At 44.2% G+C, this 13834-nt stretch overlaps 1 protein-coding gene across 3 annotated transcripts in view; it reads left to right on the plus strand.

The window, feature by feature from the left end:
* Positions 1-13824, plus strand: part of LOC112550516 (interleukin-10 receptor subunit alpha-like) — a 26071-nt gene extending 12247 nt beyond the window's left edge. For 2 of the 3 annotated variants that reach the window (XM_025205955.1, XM_025205954.1), the window contains 6 exons: positions 2675-2795; positions 3242-3417; positions 5160-5338; positions 8566-8713; positions 10290-10420; positions 11591-13824. In XM_025205955.1, coding sequence (XP_025061740.1) covers positions 2675-2795; positions 3242-3417; positions 5160-5338; positions 8566-8713; positions 10290-10420; positions 11591-12532 — 1697 coding nt within the window. In that variant the 3' untranslated portion in view covers positions 12533-13824. Of the gene's footprint in view, positions 1-2674; positions 2796-3241; positions 3418-5159; positions 5339-8565; positions 8714-10289; positions 10421-11590 lie in introns of those variants that run through there. The other variant, XM_025205956.1, reaches the window with a different exon arrangement.
* The last annotated feature ends 10 nt before the right edge of the window (positions 13825-13834 follow it).

A 13834-nucleotide genomic window follows, 5' to 3' on the forward strand; every position in this document is an offset into this window, starting at 1 on the left:
GAGTACATGAAGTCCTGTGTATAAAGCTATGGCCTTTTGCACACGGCTTTCAGTTTTTTCTATCTTCTCTCTACTGTTTGAAAAATATTCTTTAATTTTGATGAGTAGAAGATCTAAAGGCTGTCAAAACCTGAAGAAAATGTTTACCTGGCCCAGCTCTGAGATTTTGATGCTACGTAGTCTCTCCCTATTAAATGCCTACAAAAACTAACTGCAACAACTTGGTGAAAAGTATTTGGTTTGGTTGCCTTATGAGGTTCCAGGTAAAAATTAACTTGTGTGATAAGCCAACAAAAAAATGTGTGACAGCCTGTCTTGTTACTATTCCAACAGCATAACCAATTTGAATCTCTGTAACTTAGCTTGTTATTGATAGAAATTGATGGGCAAAAAATGTTTCCATGAAAATATACTGGTAAAGGGACAAAGAACCAAAATAGCAAGTTCCTTGGGTAGATGGAAAATATTAATGCGCAACTATACGAGAATCAGAACAGAAATTAATAACAATGGAGTCCTGTGTGTGTGCGCGTGCATGCATACAAATATATATATTTGTGTGTAGAATATACACTGAAGGCTATGTGTATGTATAGGCTATATGTGTGCATGTGTATAATAAAATACAAATGCATACAGTGGAATATTTTCCATTCCACCAACAATATTCTAACCAGAAACAGTAGATATTTTTCATCAAAATATCTTTTTCTATGGAACATTCCTTTTTTGATTATGAGAAACATTTACATTTTTATTGAAATATTTGTTTTTGTTTTAAATGTTGTTTTTGAAACCAAAAATTAACTTAAAAGGCTTAGGTTTTGATTTCTGGGGTTTTTTTCCCCCCTTTTTGCCTGCTATTATTCTCTCTTTTTCTATTGCTGGTGGAGAAAGGCCGAAAAGAAAGAAAGAGGCAAAAACCCATACAACTTTGCAGATTAATACTTGTTAATTTGTTGAAAAAAAATTCAAAGAAGTCAGTGAAAAAATTACAAAAAATATTTACCTTTTTTGTATTTATCTTTTTTCGTAAACATGGTGAAGTTTTCTGATTGGTTATGATTCCAGAGCTTTACTGTATTATCTAGACCAGTATTTCTCAATCTTTTTAAACTCAAGGTGTCCTTTGTTAGACTAAAGGCACCTCTCAGAAAATGAGCTTTCACTCATTTAACTATAGGAATATAACAGAGCAATTAATTCTTCTGATCAGAGAACTCAGACCACAGTAGGGAAGAATATTTTTGACATTATAGATGGCTAGTTGAAATCTTTGAGTTTATCTTGTGAATCATGTGTAGCCGTTTACACCTAATATTGTGTGGTACGCTTCAAAGGATCTTAAGGTTTGCTGTGGCACCCTGGGCTAGACTGAGCACCTAGATTCCCTTCAGCCTATGCATTGCACGTTGGGGTAGGCTAGCCAAATGAGGCTGGGGAGCAGAGACAATTCACTAGACCAGGAGTGACCAAGGTACAGCCTGTGGACTGGATCTGGCCCATGGAATTGTCATCTGGCCCACAGGGCTGGAAGTTTGGTGGTGGGAGGATTTATAGCTGCTGCAGCTTCTAGAGTTGCAGCACTTAACATTGCCACTGGCAAATTCCAGTTCTACAGGCCAGATAGCGTGGCGTTACACTCTGGATCTGGCCCACAGACTGGCTCCATGCTACACATCTGGCCTATGGGGTCTTCTGAGTGGGGTACCACTGCACTAGACTAATGAGCATCTATTTTTGTCATGTCATTCTGTGTCTGTGTCTGTGTGGATGCATGTACATGGGAGACTTTCAAAGGGCTTGAAGTAAGGTTGTATGAGGTAACTGAGAAAGAGAATACAGAATGGCATAAAGGCTAAGGACAGACAATCACAAATCTTGAGGTTGAATCAATTCAGTCTTCATAAATTAATCTAAGCTACGTAGACTGAACCAATAAGACGTGAAAAGACATTCACTTTTGATTCCAGAAATGCAGAGACATGTCTGCAATGACCCAGACCAGGCACCAGAGGGCACTAGAGGCTGAGTTGTTACAAGCTTGGACCTCAAACTGACCAATCATCCACCATAGGTATAGGCTTCTGCCAAGCAGCTGACAACTAAGGAAGGAGAGCTGTGTGTGTCCCCTTGGCTAGGGACAGATGTTACACACAAACCAATATAAATGATTGGAAACCAGTTCAGATCTGTAATACAACAGAAGTTCAGTGCACATTATCCACTTTCAAAGTGGCCCAAACCAATTTAAGGTAAACCTAGATGGATCAGGTTATCAAACTTGATTGATTTAGGTTAAATTAGTTTATTGAACTTCTGTCCCAGATCCTCTCCAGATTCAAGTTAACTTATAGTCCTCCAGTATCCCAGGATGATTTGCATCTCCCCTTGTAAAGCGCCCCTCACAGGATGGGCAGGTTAGCCTTGACCCAAGCTGTCTGCTCCAGCAGAGCAGGGAGGCCCTGGCTTCTGCTCTGGGCCACTGGAGACACATGGCTGCATTTCTGGAATCAAAAGTCAATGTCTATTCACTTGCTTATCAGTTCAGTCTGTGCAGCTTAGGCTAACCTATGAAGATTGAATTGATTCAACCTCAAGCTTTTTGATTGTCTGTACTTAGCCCTTATGTTTATAATGCTTTTGATCTGCTTTCATTTGCTTTCCCTTCAAGGTATGCTGCTTCCTCCACACAATGTGACACTAACATCTGAAAATTTCCACATTTTCTTGAGATGGGAGCCAGGTCATGGTTCACACAGTGGAAACCAGTATGAGGTTGAGTCTTGCAGCAGGTATGTCATAGCACAAAAGGCAGAAATAGAGCAGGGAAAGGGAGTGGGTATTTCGGTCCCCACTGTTTTGAAATCCTTTGCAGGTAGCTTTGGGTATTTTTACCCCTTTCTAACTCTTCTGTATGTGAGGCCTCTGGGCAGAGGAGAGGGACAGAGCAGGAATCTCAGGGTGCCAGGGCAATCGAAGGATTGTGTTTAAATACACATACACATATTCTCTGATGCTTTCCACTTGGCCCAAAAGGTCATGGAAGAGGTAGGAAGATGGAGGAGAGACTCTCTTGTCTGCTTCCTCTCCAGTCCAAAATACTGACACTTTCCATCCAAGATAAGTCTTTCCTTTTTAAGATGCTCCCTTTCCAAGGAAGGTAAAGAAGGAGGAAGAGATGGGAAAGGAAGGGTACTGATGGAATCTTTGCAGTTTCTTACTGCAGCTACCTCCACAGGTCTTCCAAATGGACTAAGGTGGACACTTGCTGGAAGAACAGCACCAGATCGTTCTGGACATGTAAACTGTTTTTTGAAGACATACATATCCTCTACTGGGCCAGGGTGAGAGCAGTGAATGGAGTCAATGTGTCTAAATGGGTCATCTCCAATGAATTGCAGCCATACAGAGACAGTAAGCACCTTTTGGAGTGGATGTATGAATAGGAAGATTTTTGGGCAGGTTCCTGCCCTTGCTGGGGGACAAAGATGGGAGGGACCTTTGGGGAGGTGGCAGTGATGGAGACATGGAAGGGAATCCTGTGCAAGGGTTCAAGAAAGGTTATAGTGACTTAGACCAGTGGAAATGTGTGGCGATTTTAGTGGCAGTGCATTAGACTGGAGATGTAGAGGAAGGTGAAAAGCAAGGAGGACAGGGAGATTATTCCAAGGAGGCAGGGAGATTACATTCAGATGTTACTGATGCCTAGAAAAGGATTATAAAAGAGGAAAAGACAGAGCTTAGAAATATGAAAGTGAATGAAGATGAGGAATGAGGTGGGGAACAAGCACAGATTTTGCAGGGGGTAGGGGCTTTGGGGGGAATGGAGAGGGTGGGAGGACAGGACACTTCTACAGACAGGGAAAATAATTTACCTAAGCAGACATTGGAAGAATGGCCAATTAGAAAACCAGGAGAGCAGAATATGAATAATATCCAGGGTGCCACACAGACAGGGAGGAGCATGAGAACAGGGAAGATGTCTTCATATGGACCTGAAGGAGATGTTGGAGGGATTTCAGTGGAGTATAGAGGTGGAAGGAAGGAAAAAGTTTTTTACAGGACACGGGAGTTAGAGGAGAGACTCCAGCAGAGAGACAATAGATGGCCCATAGTAGCAGTTGGGTTGGGGGGAAGAATCAGCCAAAGGTTTGTTATTGACTGAAACTTGACAAAGCAATGCAAGGCAGACTACTAAACAACTGGCATGAGCTAGCCAGGCTGAGTTCAGTATGCTGGAGGAGACTTGTGGGAGCCATAAACATTTCATTTTTCTCTGGCTACGTGTTCCTTCCAAGTGAAGTGTGGAATAAACTAGGATGAAATGAAAAGATTAAGTCCTATGTGAGACAGAACAACACAAAATAGATTTTGTGACTGCATTTACTCACAGGGGAGTAATGTCTCTGGAAAGGCTGGGATTTATTGGTGGACCAATGGGGAGTTGAATAATCAACTCAATTAATTCACCTCTCCCATAGGAGAGAATCAGAGCTGAGGGTCTATACTCTCATGCAGTGGATAAGCATGAACACTGACTTCTAGGGCTGGTGAAAGTTTTCTACTGAGGGTTTTGTTTTTTTTCCAACTGAAAATCATTTCTGATGAAGTGGAAGCCCCAGGAGTTTGTATGCAAACAGAGCTAAGCCTTGGCTGTCCTTGAAAATTAGATTTATATTGTAACTCCAGATCTAAAATGTAAAGCCATGAGGGTGATGAGCAGAGATTGGTTCTTGGGATAACATGGGTAAGACCATGAGCTAATGAGTCCCACTGTCACATTAAAAAAATCCCCAGAGTTTTTTACCTCAAAATGCAACTTCTTTGAATCTTAAATTCCATGTGGGTTTCAAACTTGCTACAGACACCCACAGACAAAGTAGGTTTAATGAGGATGGAGATTAGTCTTATTTGAAAAGAATGGGGCAGGGGAGCAGAGAAGAGGAGATAAGGGAGAGCTGTTTGAAAATCTGAGACGGTTGCTGCAGCTTCTGACTCTGGGTTTCATGTACCATGGTGGCCACCAGGTGGGCCAACCTTTCAGACCCATAGTGTTAGAGGAGGTAGTTTCCAATCGATAGAAATCTACAGAGATAGCGACTGGCATAAAGTGAAGAATTATCCTGACAACTGTCTTGTCTTGTTTATATTCACAGCAATCGTGGGTCCCCTTAAACTGATGCTGTGGTCACAAGATCAGAATCTTACTGTAGATATCTCCATACCACTTACTCCCTATCAAAGGAAAAATGGCTCCTATAAGTCAGTCCAGAAGGTGCTGTCAAAATTGCGGTTCGTACTCAGACTTTATGAAGAAGGTGTTTTCCTCCTCCAAGTAAGTGATATTCACAAGGTGTTAGAGGGACAGGAAGGAGTTGAACCCTTCTGAGTAATTGGCAGAGTGGACAAAATTGGAGGTCAGGTGGGGTGAATATCATAGGATATGTCTATAGGGTGACAGGAAGCATTTTGCTGAACATGCCATGGGGGCATGGACTAGTTCCTAAACCTGCAGTAGAGTATTGACATGAACGTTGAGCTGATTAGTATTCGTGTGCAGCCCAGCACCAACACAATCACACTTGTTCTGGTTCAGAAGCTGATGTAGCTGGGGCAGTGTGATATGTCTCTGTAAGGCAGTGGAATATCTCAGTGCATTGCTGCTTTGTGTTATATAAACATACCCATCAAGGGCAAAGTTTGCTTTAGGTTTGGATGGAAAGATTATAAAAGCACATCTGCTTATCAGAAGCTTGACTGAACTTTCTGAGCTAGAAACATAGGCAAAGAACTTTTTAGAACCAACTAAAAGCACAGAAATGATTGTGTAATGTCATGTGCGCTAAGCAGAAGGTAGGTCAGGGTGGTACCATAGGGTGTTTTTTACATGTGCTCTGGGAGTGGGGGGAGACGGAGGGGGTGCTTCAATTAGAGGGGCTCCAAAAGTTAAAGCACCTCTGCCACCATTTTGAAGCATGGGAATGCTGATACATGAGATGGAGAGGATCTGGCTGGAGCACACTAATTAGCTTGCTTCAGCAGTGTCGATTAATTGAGTCTGCCACAATGTGCTGTAATTACAGCATGTTGGAGCAGCCTCCCCACATGTCTACAGGTACTCATAGAGACTAACTGGGCATGTCTACATGCATGGGCAACTGGTGCCACCTGAGTTGGGGGGAGGGGCATGTGCCCCCCCCCCCCCCCCCCAGGGGCCAATCTCGCTGACTGGGGGGGGGTGATCCCCCGCAGCCAATCTTGTCAACTGGTGTGGGGGGAGGGTGTTCCCCCCGTGGCTGATAATGTCGGCTGGGAAGCACAAGTGGTGCTCCCAGAAGTGCCAGCGGTGCTCCTGGAAGTGCCAGCAGCACTTCACCTGGCGCCTCCACTCCTCAGCCAGCACTTGCAGGGGGGGCACCAGCACTCCTGCCTGCCCCCCCTGCCCACTGACTAAGTGGGGAGCGCTGCCTGTCAGGGGGTGCACCAGCACTCTCAGGGGGTGCACATGTACCCCTGTGCACCCCCTACATGTCACGACTGTCTACATGACATGTTTACTACACATTAGACTAATTAGCTATGCAGTAAATGTCTCGGTGTCTCCATGTGTGCCCCTATTAGGCTGGAGTAGACTAATTTATTCTGCAGCAGGATAGTACTATCCTGCTGTGTAGTTAAAAACACTTTAAAAACTCCACAGCAGCGCATGTGTAGACACTGCCCTGGCTGGCTTGGACATGAGGGTGCTTTGGTGCGAGGGTAGCCCTGAAGCACCTAATCCTGCATGGAAGCTCCAGCTCAACATGCTGCGATCCCAGGTGCACATGCAGATGCGCGTCCTGGAGCAATAAACTCCAGGCCAATAAGCTCTGGAGTTTATCGCTGCGCGTTATTAGGCATGTCTAAATGCGCCCACTTCTTCAAAGAAGCGTGAGCTTTCATAGCCAACAATCTATTTTGTCAGATGTCTTAGCAGACTAACACAGCTGACTGCCTATTTTAAGCTACAGTAATGAAGTGGTTGTGTAGAACAAATTACAGAATCTGAAGAAGTGCAGAAAAAGACTGAAAATAAGCAGCATGGAAAAACTTCCGTCTAGGGAGAAATTGCAGAGCTGGAGTGACTAATTCAGAGAGCTGATGAATAAGACGGGACAAGACAAAGAGGTAGATATATATAGTTATGAACAAGAGTGAGAAGGAAATTCAGGCACTTCTGTTTTCTCTTTCTCATAATGCAGAGAGAAACAAAATGACACTGAAAGAGCAACTCTCAAACAAATAAAAAGAAATGCTTTTGTACACAGTGCATACGTGAAACTTGCTACAAGCTCTTGAGCATAATTAATTTAATAGCTTTTACTTTAATAACTCTAGAGTATTCATGCATGTATTAGGAATGCACTGTAAATGGCAATGAAGAAACAATTAAGTTGTATCATGGAGGACAGTGGTGTCCATCCCATCTGGCCTCACAGCATGGGTGAGTGGCACAGAGTTGGCCTGTGGGCTAGATTCAGCATAGAATTGGCACATGGGAATGGTCTTTGAGCGCAATCTGGTGCCATATCATCCCCCCAGGCCTGAAAATTTTGTGGCAGGGGAGCAGTGGCAGCAGTAGTTGTTATTTTCCTAGAGTCATAGTAATAAACACTGCCAAATTTTTGGACCCATGGAGAGCCCCATGGGCCAGATGACATGGCTCCAGGGGAGAGATCCAGCCTGCAGGTTGTAGGTTGAGTACCACTGATCTAGGCTAAAAATGTACATGCATCAGGACACAAGTCAGCCCTTGATTACCTACTGTTACAAAGACACTAAGGGCAGAAACCTATTTTACTTTATGCAGCTGAATGGTATATATGCAGCCATGTAACTGTTTTTTGGCAGGAAGAGCCTCCCATGGTTTAGTCCAGTAGCATAACGATTAGGGCCCTTGCCTGGGGAATGGAAGGTCCAGGTTCTGAGTTCTCCCTCCCTCACTCAGAGGCAGTTTGAACCTGCATTCCCTGCTTCCCTACAGGTTTGGGATTATTCAGCCCTCACTTCAGCCCTTCCCTTGAAACTGATTTCCTGAGCAGCTAAAAGAAGGAGATATGTAAGGCCAATGGATGGTAGTGGGTGTGTAATACAGTAAGATAGATGCTGCCCTGGGTGGGAAGAGGCCCTGGGTTTTATCATGGGACCTTGGTCCAATGCGAAAGAACCTTTCCCACTTCTCTATCCATTTTATCCAGTGAATATGAAATGCAAGGTGCAGTAATCCAATAAGCACATTGTCAGAAAATTGTCTGTTATGGAAGTTTTAAACTTTCTGTAAAAGCATCTGATGCTTCCCCCTGGAGACTGGACTAGCTGAAACTTTGGAGTGATCCATTGTTTCAATTCTGTGTTACTATATTGACCAAGGCTTTCTATTTAAGGCTATTATACTATGTTCGGCAGTCAGATGACGCAAACACTCTATGAGGGCCATGGAGTGAGCATCTCGCTTGGTAGAGTAGTTGCCAGGTAGCCAATAGGCAGATGCTATCATGATAATGTATCCTACTCTCTTTTAAGGTGATCTGTAAGCCAAAGGGCAAGAAAACTCAGCACACATTTCAGTACTTGAAACCAAATACCAATTACTGCATCAGAGCCAGAGAAGAGGATTCAGCCAAAAGCAAAGAGGCAGTACAATGTACCAAGACAAAACTCAGTCCACGAAGTAAGAGGTTTCATGGATATTGCTACTGCTGCACTTCCCTTTTAGACTTTTGTTCTAAGTCTCAGGAATAAGAGGGGTCATGGGCAATGCCAATGAGTACAGCATGGAAGGTGTGGAGTTGTTGAGAAGGGAGAGCAATCCTCTGGCCTTCCTGAAGTTAAGTGCGTGCAGAGAGCCCTGTGAGGATACAGCACTATTGCAAGAGTGCAGCATTAGGCCCCTGGCAGACGTTACACATAAGATTTGATTAACCAGTTAATCACATCTTAAATAGTGACCCAAGCACACATTCATGCAGTTAATAGCACAATAAAACGGAATAAACCACAAAGTTCTTTATACAAAATCTGTGCAATAACTTTGTGACTGGTTCCTATCATACCTTACATTGAATGTGTGGCCAAAGTGATCAGCTGACAGGGGCTCCCAACCTCAGAAGTACATTCAAGCCAAGGTCTCTGGTGCACCCCTGAGGCTGGGAGCAGCAGTCATACTGGGGGTCCCAGCCTCAGGGTCGCATCAGAGCCCTTGATTCAGACACGTTCATAAAGCTGGGAGCCCTGAACAACTGATTGGATTGTACTTGCTAGCGCAGGGGGAGTCCAGGATCATGATCCCGGCTCCCCCAGTACTAGCAATGTGGTGCAATTGGGATCAGATCTCCAGTTCCACAACCATTCCTCCTACTGTGCACATGTAGCAAGGTAGGTTGCATAATTGTTGGGATTGTGGATCAGATTCCATTGCGCCTTTCACTGAACATCTGCCAGGGGCCTTAAACCCTGGATTCTGCAGTGTGCCCTTGGGAGTTGTTCACAGGCAGGTGGGGATTCTAAGTCATGTACTTCCTGGGTATGGCCCCTTATGAATGGTAAGGACTTCATTAGCGGCATGTTTTGCCCTCCTTACTTGTATTGTAAAATAATGTTCAAGGGCTAAAGTCCTTCCACCCACATTTTAGAGCATCCAGCTATTGAATAACAGACAACCCTCCAGCCATCTGGGTGAACTTCTGCCCATCATGTCTGGAAAGAAGAGGGAGCTACAAAGGATGCAAGAGTGACTTGATGCCAGTAAGATGAGACTGGTTTTCATGCAATACCTGCCCATGGCTCAACCACAAGATTGTGATTGTGTCCTGCTTGATGATGGAGTGGGAAGAGGACTTTGTTAATTAGCTACATCTGCTCACAGAGCCTGGGCACCAGACTGGGATTAAAATACTGGGGAGTAGAAGAAAGACAGTTCCTGTTCCTGTGCTCAAAGCAGGGGGTGAGATGCTCTTCCTTACTGAGGGGATATGCACTCTCTCAGCCTTGCTTGGAGTTCCCCTATAACTCCTCTTTCTCCTTGGTTGGACCAGTAAGATCCCCTGCTCCTGTTCTGCGTTTGTATTAATCACTGTCCAAACCTGACTTGTTGTGATGGGAACATGGAGAACCCCCTGCTTTGGTGGAACTTGCACTCTGCTGCCAAGAGATGTCTTATATCTGTCAGGCTGGTCAAACCCCAGAGGCAGGTCTCCTTCATCCCTTTCATGTCTTCTCCCTCACAAACTATTCTGGACCTTTTGCAGATTTCCTCTGGGACCTGGTTGTTGCTCTGATTGTCTTCACAGTGCTGCTTCTGCTGGGTGCAGCTGGCTTGTACTTCCTCAAACTCTATGTGTATCCAAGCATCTCAGAAATACCCTTCCCCAGAGTTCTGGTGAGTGAATGACCACCCTTTTTCTCCTCTCACAGGTACCAGGAAATGAAAGTGAATGGCTCAGTTTCTGAGGATTGTTGGTTTGGCTGTGTTGCATATCCCTAACCCTATGATTCTTCATTTAGAGAGTGCCTTCTGCTTTAGAGCTTGCAGACGTGTGGTTGCTCTGTTGCATTGTGTGTACTGATGCTGATGTTTGTCATAACGAGGAATGTGACTGAGCAGAGAACCTCTCTTGAGGAAGGAGACACCAGATGTGTGGAGAATAACAAAGAGAGCATAGATCATGCTTTACTAAAGCAGTGGAAATCTAGTGGAAATTGTAGAGCTATGCAGACTGCTAACCTACAAGAGACATCCAATGTTTCAGTGTGCACAGACACCCAGTGATGTGCTTATCTATCTGATCTAAGGAAACTTTCACAACTTCCAGAATCTGCAAAAGTGTGCTGGAAGTCTCCTGAGACCAAGGTTTTCCATGGAAATGCCCCAAGAGCTGCTTTCCTCATTATAGTTAAGAACTTCCACATTTAGCAGAGTCCAGAAAGCAGAAGACTTAAAGAGCCACTTCTAATTTCAGAGTATTCTAGGTGCAGTCTAAGTAGGCAGAGCAGGGGGCTGACTTGGACATGCCAGACTGTTTGTAGAATGGAGTCTATCCCATACTATCCCCACCCCAGTGGGGAACAGGCTTCAGATGTGTTCTACATCAAAACCAAATGAGGCATGCAAACACAACAGAGGTCATATACATAACTGAGTTGGCAGAATCACCCATCCCAATTTTAAGACAGTCCCTATTATTCTCCTGTTCTGAGGCACCTTTTGTACTGAGGATTATTGCTCCATCTATTTGTGTCTATAGGAAATAAATCTTTTAACCTGAAACCAATACCTGTGTAGTAACTAGGAAGACAAAAATGCAAAAAAAATAACTGATCTTTGCTGGCAATCAGCCATGGGAGAAGCACTTTAATAAACAAATCACTCTGCGGTGTCTCCTGGGACTTACAATTTAACCAGACAGCCCCTTTACCTTGTGTTTATACCTTGTGTTGCTGCCATTATCATTATGAGTGTTTTGACAGCGGTCATTTTTGTGACACTTGTTGTTTTTACATGTGTGTCCCTGTTATTACCTTGCATTAATTTATTGTTCATTTTTGGCAGACTGTTCTGAATGAAGAACCGAACATGAAGGTCTGCACCAAGGCATCTGCCTGTGACCTTGAAGGTGACTCGTTCTCTCTGCTTTCAGTGACTGGGCTTTCCTCCACAAGTCACTTCACAATAGAGCAGAAAAAAACCCAAACCCAGCTGCTTCCAAGAGGCTACCATGCCCAGAAAGTGGATGAGTACTGTGCCAATGGGTTTGACCTTGTCTACCACGATAGTAAGACTTCTTGTAGTTCCTCCAACAAGCTGAGCTTTGCTGGTGCTGTAGACTCTGAAGCCTCTTTATCATCAGCAGGACTGGTAAAGGGTAGTGATTCAAGTGAAGGACAGTACATGTCCGCTTTGAAGACCCAGCTTCCTGACGGCTTCCTGGTGTCTCCTAAGAAGCCATCTCCAGTGTCCACAGTCCTGGTCCAGGATGGTTATACAAGTGACAGTCACTACCAGACTGGTTCAGGGACCCCGACTCCTTTGAACCTCCAGATTTATTCCAAACGTACATCTCTGGTGTCAGAAAGCATCAACAGTATCCCATCATATCACTCAGGTGCAACCTTCTCTAAGGATCTTAAAAAGAAAATTAGTAGCATGAGGACAGAGTGGCCACCTCTTTGCTGGGTAGGTATTCCTCTCAGCTCTGTGAAACTGCAGGCCAGTGAGAAGACTGGAGGCCACCTTGTTCCATCTCTTGGGGATTTGTGTAAATGCAGCCCTCCAACAATGAAGGACTACAGTGTGCAAAAAGCAAGCCTGGGTCAGAGTGCCAAAGCATGCCAGGAGTACCTGCCTGTGAGTCAAGAGCAGTGTGATCTCTTGGAACATACAGACTGTAGTAATGATGCTAGTAGTGACTCATCCCCAGAGGCTAACAGCACTACGAAAAAGACTTCCTTTGGCTATGAGTTACACCCTCAGGCCTGGTCCTGTACCCAGTGATGATGAATCTGGGGAGACGGCACCAGGGTATAGGGAGATTTCCCACGTGTTTATTCACAACAAGTGGGCTTGACTCTCATCTTGTATTATGGTATAAAACTGTGAAAAGCTTTGCACAGTGGGATCAGACTCTGGAATCAGGTCCAAACCAAAACCCAGCTCCCAGTCTAGAAATCTGCATTGCCCGAGTTGGATTTTCACTGCTGGGATGATGATACTTGGGTAGTTATCCAACAGAGATAAATTTGAGCTGTGAATTACTTAGGTGTACGATTTTGGTGCCAGGCCACCTACAGTTGAAATTCAGTCAGGCTCATGGTTTTTTCTGAAGTTCCAAGTGAGTTTTTGAGTCCATCTGAACATGATATATAAAGTAAGTAGAAAAGAAGGGAAAAGCTCACAAAATAACTGTAATTCTCTTACAGTTTTTGTGACAGATATGCTGGAAGTGTCCAGATGAGTGCACACGTGTGGATTGTGGTGCCTCAAAACTATTTGAAGCACGACAAACCGTAAGTGGCAAATTTGCAGCATGGCACCAAAATTTGATACTGAAAATTCTTTGTATAAAAAAAAACAAACAAAAAACCACTGCAAAACCCCCACAAACCTGTCATGGCTCATGCTCCAGGAGTGTGCACTAGAGCAACTGGAGGCTGGGTCCTCCAGGGAGACGTTCTGGCTGACAGCTAGAGTGTCTCCACTGCTTTAGGTGTCCACCAGCTCCTTCAGCATGCCAGGAGCTGGGAGGAGTGGAGAAAGAGCGGGAATGGGGAAACAGCTACAGGGGCATTTTGCCCTGCAGCAAACCTCATGTGCAGGGATGTGCATGGAGGCAAAAAGCAGCAGCACAAATTTGTGCCGCAGCAAATGCACATCCCTGCATGTGGGGACATGCCCACTCAGCAGGGAATGAATGTTTTCTGTCATATCTGGTGAGACACTGGAAACAGTGTATATATTATGTTGTAAATATTAATTTTATAACAGTAATTTATTATGGAGAAATCTCTTTAACGGCCTCATATTTCTGTGGTATTGGATGTCTCCAGCTCTGCAAATATGAAATAAAACTGTAATATGCTGAAACAAACATAAGAAAAATATACTAGGAAAATCTGGGCATTTCTTCTGGGGAAAGGGAATGATTTACTTTTCAGGACCCAGTTGTGATATGGTTACCCACGACAAGATGATTGCTTCAGTAGCTCTTGTGGTTTTGGAGCCCCCCTCTCAGAATTTGTAGTTATTTTTGGTTGAAAGTAACAGGTTTTGCCTTCTGATTATCTGATCTGCTGCTGT

This window comes from Alligator sinensis, unplaced genomic scaffold (genome assembly GCF_000455745.1).
Source record: "Alligator sinensis unplaced genomic scaffold, ASM45574v1 scaffold619_1, whole genome shotgun sequence".
Classification (NCBI taxonomy): domain Eukaryota; kingdom Metazoa; phylum Chordata; order Crocodylia; family Alligatoridae; genus Alligator; species Alligator sinensis.